General features: G+C 37.6%; 1 protein-coding gene across 1 annotated transcript; it reads right to left on the bottom strand.

The window, feature by feature from the left end:
- Positions 1-1,134: 1,134 nt before the first annotated feature.
- On the bottom strand, positions 1,135-2,977 carry tmem70 (transmembrane protein 70). The gene is made up of 3 exons (XM_086093846.1): positions 2,706-2,977; positions 2,063-2,159; positions 1,135-1,855 (listed from the first exon to the last, which is right to left on the bottom strand). The coding sequence occupies exons 1-3, from the start codon at positions 2,883-2,885 to the stop codon at positions 1,419-1,421; spliced, it is 714 nt and encodes a 237-aa protein (XP_085949972.1). The 5' UTR covers positions 2,886-2,977; the 3' UTR covers positions 1,135-1,418.
- Positions 2,978-6,445: the final 3,468 nt, after the last annotated feature.

The raw sequence follows: 6,445 nt of genomic DNA, 5'->3' as shown, positions 1-6,445 counted from the left end.
TGGAATTTTTCGAGATACAGAGCACATATTAATGAAAGGGAAAATGTTATGTTACAGATGCATACATATACTTTCCCATTTTTTTTTGTATTTGATTTCAATCATCTAAGTCGAGTAGCTGATGGTTGTGTTGAATGTACTCCAGGCAAAACAAAAAAAACATGCATGCAAGTTGTGATTTTAGGATGTGGGAGGAAGCCGAAGTACACGGACTAAACCTGCTTGAATTTAATCATTATTTCTGTTCCTTTTTAAACATTTATGTAGGTACAATTTTATTTATTAAACATATGTGCAATACAAATTGAATCATTATTTTAATACGTTTAGTTTTTTTCCTATATTTAAACAGTGTTTGTTAATAGTGGTGCAGTGGCTTATAAAAGGAAATATACTTTTTATTACCTACTTGGAGACCTTTTTTTTTCTTTATGTTTTTTAGGTGCCACTTGTAAAACATTTAAGAACCACTGCTCTAGATTGCCAATATTATTTGATAATTACAAATTTAGACATGGCGACTTTGTTTTTTCAGGGAAATAAAGGGCAAGTCAAATTCTTTGATGTATGGTACCCTCTATTTGTGATTAATTGTGAGTCGTAAACTACAGCAACAATTCTTCCATAGGTGGTTTGAAGACATTGCCGGTATGTAAACTTACTTGAGTGTTTGGTTAAATAAAGAATTATTTGGCAAATATTTGACACAACAGTTTAACATAGCATAAACTAACGTGTGTGTGTGCAAAAATCCATACCTTGCATTTCTAGAAATTCGTCAAGGTTCAAATAGCACAACCACTCGCGTGGTGCAATCAATGTAGACTCATTCCGGCACTTTCCAAACATCATTCCAATCAGGGACATAAAGATACAATATTGTGAAGATGTAACATTTTCATGTGGGCCACTATACAATACTTTGGTTTCCCACATTTGTTCCACAAGATACATGTCCAAAAAATGTCTGCAATGGTATCCCAATATTGAAAGATATTGTGTCAACAGTGAGATTTATTTGACTAATTTGACTTTAAAAATCCCATTTTCATCAATTTATTACGCTACCTATATAGAACTATATCCTTCAGTTTTGGCAAAAGGGTACAAATTAATTAACGTAAATAATAATAGTATACTTCGGAGTTTTTGTTTTATTGGGGTACCTCCATGTTTTTTGCTAGATCACAGATACAAGTCCCGAATATCATCAACACACAGTTTCTATATAGGAGATAAAAGCATGAAGATGACCTCAGCAAAGTATGTTCTAAATATGTAATGCAAAATATGACATTTGTTTCAGAGTTTTTACAACTTTATTTTTTTAAGCTGTTGCACATAATTTGGAAAATGAACAAAAAACAGCTGTATTGAACTGATTCTGCTGAAATCTGTTAACTGTCCAGTCCGCCACCTCATGGCCTGTCCATATAATCTGTTCTGAAGGTGAAGGGTTTGTCATAACCCATGAGGTGGTTGTAATCCTGAGGGAGGACAAACATGTCCGGGTTCACCAGCATCCCTGTGTTGTTGGCGTAGAAGGTGGTGAACATTTTGCTGACATCTGGTACGCTAACCTCTTTCTGGTGGAAAACGGTCCTTTGCTCAGTGAGGAAGACGCTGCAGGTTATCGCAGTGTATGTGTCCTTGTCTGGATTGTGGTACAGACGGATCACATAACCCTTGGTAAGGAGGTGGAGGAGCACAGGGGCAAGGAAGGTAAAGAAGCCGATAATGCCGCAGAAAGCCACTTGCAGGGCAATGCTCTGAACTCCTAGTCCAGTTTTTAAGAGAATCTGCGGCATGAGAAGGAGACTGGCTCCACTTGAGCTATAAGAGAAGAATTTCACCCCTGAGACCAAACAAAAAGACAAAGGCAAACATTAGATAAGTGTTAGAATGTGTATTAATACATCTCAATTAGGAAGAGATTCTCGACCAATACCAAAAACTGATCATGGAGCTTCACAGTGATTGTCATGGTTGTTAACTTAACAAAAAGAATATAAAGCAATGTTCTTTTTTTGCAGGTTGACATGAGGGGAATAAAGCAATTTACCACGAACTGCAGTTCCCAAGCTTCCTGTGTAAATAAGGTTCCCATCTTCAGATTGGGGCACAGTAGAGAGACAAAACGATGGAAGGCGAGACTGTACCTAGAAAAAAAAAAGAAGACACATTTACTGTTTATTACTCATCATCCACACATTTGCTTTCTATATTGTATGTCCTGATTAGTAAAATTGGTGGTGCACCTGTAAATGAAAGAATACCCCACAATGGTCACTGAAATTACCTAATATGATTTATGTAATCATCTGAAAACTTATCAATGAAATCAGAACATTTTGTTTGGAGTTGTGGTTCTACAGAATCACCGTCTCCACAAATGCATCCAAATGCTGCTTGTTGTGGCCGAAGTGAGTTCGCACACCGCTACCATTATTGATTTTTTTTTGCTCACAAGTGAAAGGAGAAAAATCTGCCAAACAATGGCTCGTGTTTTTAAAAAAACGAGTCTTCGCTGCACCTCTACATGATCAAAATAAAAGCATTTTGAAATATGTAAATGTCACTATGTCATCAGATTTTCATTCTTCTGTATCGTATCATTCGTTCGTCTTGATTCTACACTCTTTACTCAAGGGGCACGTCTACCCCTATGCGTTCATATTGAAGCCTTGATAAATCCAACTCGGTACCTTAGGTTTCAGGTTTAGCGATGACCTTCTGACAGCATGGAGATGATTTACCCTCGGTCGACCAAAATTAGTAGACACGCTCCACAACGCTCCACATCGCGTGGCAGCAATGCATGTTTTACTCATCGAGTTAGAAATAAAACAAACTCGCGTCCTTAACATGCTATGAAGGGAAAGCATGTTTGCCTTGCAAAAGATGTTTAAAATGTAAATGTAAATTGAATATCAGAAGCGACGAACACTAAGAACTTCCGCTAAGCTTCTTCTTCTACGACAAATGTCTTCTTCTCTTTTCCAACATAGACGATGACGTCATATTGAGCAGCCAGAACAAGCGAGTTTATTTTTAATTTGTATTTGTATTTATTTATTTATTTATTTTAGCTATTATACACAAACAAATAAGGCACACATGTATTATCAAATGAGCCAAAACTAGAGAGTGGCTTGGCTGGTTGAAGATGTGCAGACGTAGCCGCCATCTTGAACCGGGACTCCCCGGCAAGCGCTTCCATTCAACGAATGAATCATAAGTGGCGAATACTTGATCAATTACACGGGTTGGTTTGTTATAAAAAACACAGGCATGCAGTTATGGTACCAGATACGTGGGCAATCGGGGCTTTCATAACATAATATCTTAATGTTTATAGTCAACTTTAAGCACCACTGAGGTACCTATTAAGACCCTTTTTTAAATTCATAATTTCAAAAACAAACAATTGAGGCACACATTGTCATACAATATTCATTGCACAGTCTAAACTGCATCAGGAAATAAAATAAAAAAACAAAGGAGAAAAAAAGTGAGGAACTAATTCCAAAAGGACATACAGGTCCATTAAAGAAAATAGTATCAATTAAGACATAAGTAAGACATTGCATGGCTGATGGTTGTACACAGAGTGGGCTGAAAGGTCACGGCTGTTAGTTGCATTGTTCATGAGGTAACCGCAATAGTTACATTATTTATTATTATTATTTTTTGTATTGTTGGACACAATATTGACAAATTTGACAACCACCGTTATACGTTGTTGTTATTATTCATTTCCATATTTCATGACTTAAACATAAAAAAGGTCTCCAAGTAGGCCGACCACAATAATGACCAACATTAAAACTAGTAAAAACTTCCTATTATAGCGTTTATTTACTTGTTATACAGAATAGGCCTATTGCACGTGCCACTTTAAAAGACTTGTATGTATTATTACTATTAATCGGTGTGCTGTATTGTGCAACTGCAATCCAAATTTTGAAAAGGAATGGCTGAGCTTATTATTTTTAAATATGTATTTTACTAAACAATTTGATTAGCTAATTTTTACATAAATAATAAATAATCTAAGTATTTACTATTCATAATTACAATTAACTATGAATACACGTTATAAACAGTGCATACACATTTATTTATTTATTCATTTATGTATTTATTTTTATTTATTTTATTTTATTTATTTTACCATCCGGCCCGTCAGTCACAGGAATTTGCATGAGTTTGCCTACACTATCTTTTAGGTCATTCATCTAGTTGAGGAGCAATGTCCAGCAGATGTCAGTCAAACACCATTCTGCTCATTGTGCTGGAAGAACTTACTATTGAAAATTTAAAATGAAATGTGTTTAAATAATGACTATCAATTCCCAGTTATCCTCACGCAGTGTGTCTAAACAGTCAATTGTTATTATTATGCTATTTAAATTACTCGGGAGAGTTTGAACGACCTGACTGGTTTGCTTTTGATCTAAAGAAGTAAAAATACCAGTTCAAATAAAGGACAGCGTGTAGAAAATGTTATTAGTTAAGTTATTTTAAACATCATTCACCTTTTAATATTTTAGAAAATGGCCATGACATACTGTCATGGTCTGTGTTTTGGTTTGTTTTATTGGTCATGTTTTCCTAGTGTGTCTCCCTTTGTCAATGTCTCGTCAAGTTTTATCATGTCCTCCTGTGTTTGTCATCCCGGTGTCAACCAATCCGTGCCCTCAGCCACTTGTGTCTTGTCCAGGTGTCTCTCGTTGTCTCGTCAGTTGGCTTGTATTTAGTTCCCTGGTTTTGTTCAGTCTTGGTTGAGTCATAGTCGCTGTCACTCCCCATGCCAGCTCCTGTCGTCAGCGTGCCTTGCTTCGCAGTGTTCCTGTTTGGTTTGTTGCTTTGACTTGTGTTTTTGGATATTGTTGATTTTGTTATTTTCGCCAAGTACCTTGCTTGCCTTTTTTCTTCATTAAATCCCCTTTTGTTACTGCATCCTTGCCTGGCTGCTTTTGCTCCCTGCATTTGGGTCCTCCACCAAACCCCATCCTTCTGACACATACAGGTACCAATTGACAGGCGTATCTTCTTTATTTCCAAATTCTTAGTCTCATGTACTTAATTTGCTTCCAATTTATTTTCAAAAAGTATTGCTTAAATCAAATGATATACATTTTTATTCTCTATAAAACTTTAGGGGTGCCGTAAAAGTGACCATATGTATTGTTGCAATTCATAACTGTTTTGATTGGTTTGCTGTACAGTATTTGATTTGACATCCTAGAGTTCTTTTCGTGTTTGTGTCGCTGTCAGGTAAAAAACACTATGAATGTACTGTAAATCTCTGACCTTCAGGGTGATCTGTAAAGGCTTTTTTAGTTCATCCAGCTCTTTCTCAATAACATGTTTGCTGTCTCACACTGCTTGTACAAATATTCAAGTGGCGGGCAATGATTGCCACAGCAATGACTTCCATTTGTTTAACAAAAAAACAGCCCTGCTGTTAGGTCACAGTTATATTTAAGCACGTGACTCCTGATAGTAAAAGCTTTTATTAACCGAAGTTTACCTGAAAATAACATATTAACTTTATGGCAGAAATTTAAGGAAATGCATCAAAAATTCTTTTTGAAAGAATGCTGGACTGTCCAACTTTGTGCCTATGATTTTTATCCCTCTGGAGTCTAAATTCCTTTACGAAGTGACTGGAGTGCAAGACTTGTTTAATGTTATAATTATTTGATCTCTCAAAAACGAAATACTTTGGTCATCGAATATCTCCGTGAGCCGACACCTTATCGTGGTGAAGGGGTTTGTGTGTCCCAATGATCCTGAGTTTACTGGGGTCCCCCTCTGGAGCCAGGCCTGGAGGTGGGGCTCATTGGCAAGCGCCTGGTGGCCGGGCCTGCACCCATGGGCTTTGAGGTCCTCTGATAGACCACCCAAAGCCAATATTCGGGCTGGGGAAGAGACGCCCTGGGTTTTGATTGGCGGCCAATGAACCAACATCGGCAGTAAGGCCCCGGAGACAATCGAGAACTTCTTTAAGGAGCTTGCCGTGTTTGCTAAGAAGCGTTCCATGAGCTCGGACGGCATGTCGAAGTGAGTCCGCGTCTGCTGGATCCATGTTTAGGCCAGAACGTACTGTTAAGGGTGTGGCTGGCTTAGGACCCAGGATCAGACACAAACATCAAAGTAACAACATAATTGTAGTAAACAAACAAAAAAGGGAAAAAAAAGCTTCTAAAAAAACACTCCAAACTAGGGAAAAACCAGGAATGTTTTCAGGCAGCGTGATCAGCTTGTACCGAGAATACGATGAGCTGTTCTGGCGAGGAGTGGAGGTCAGGCCAGGTCTTAAATACTGAGGGTGATTAAAGATTGGAGGCAGCTGTGTGAGGAGCCCCCGCCCAGACCTGAAAGAAAAAAAACTTTAGCCTTCGTCCTATCCTTTCTAATAAGAGATGTGCACCTTCTA

The sequence above is a fragment of the Leptonotus elevatus genome, chromosome 1 (assembly GCF_054856555.1).
Source record: "Leptonotus elevatus isolate MCC_2025b chromosome 1, RoL_Lele_1.0, whole genome shotgun sequence".
Classification (NCBI taxonomy): Eukaryota; Metazoa; Chordata; class Actinopteri; order Syngnathiformes; family Syngnathidae; genus Leptonotus; species Leptonotus elevatus.
This window is presented reverse-complemented; position numbering and strand designations above follow the sequence as displayed.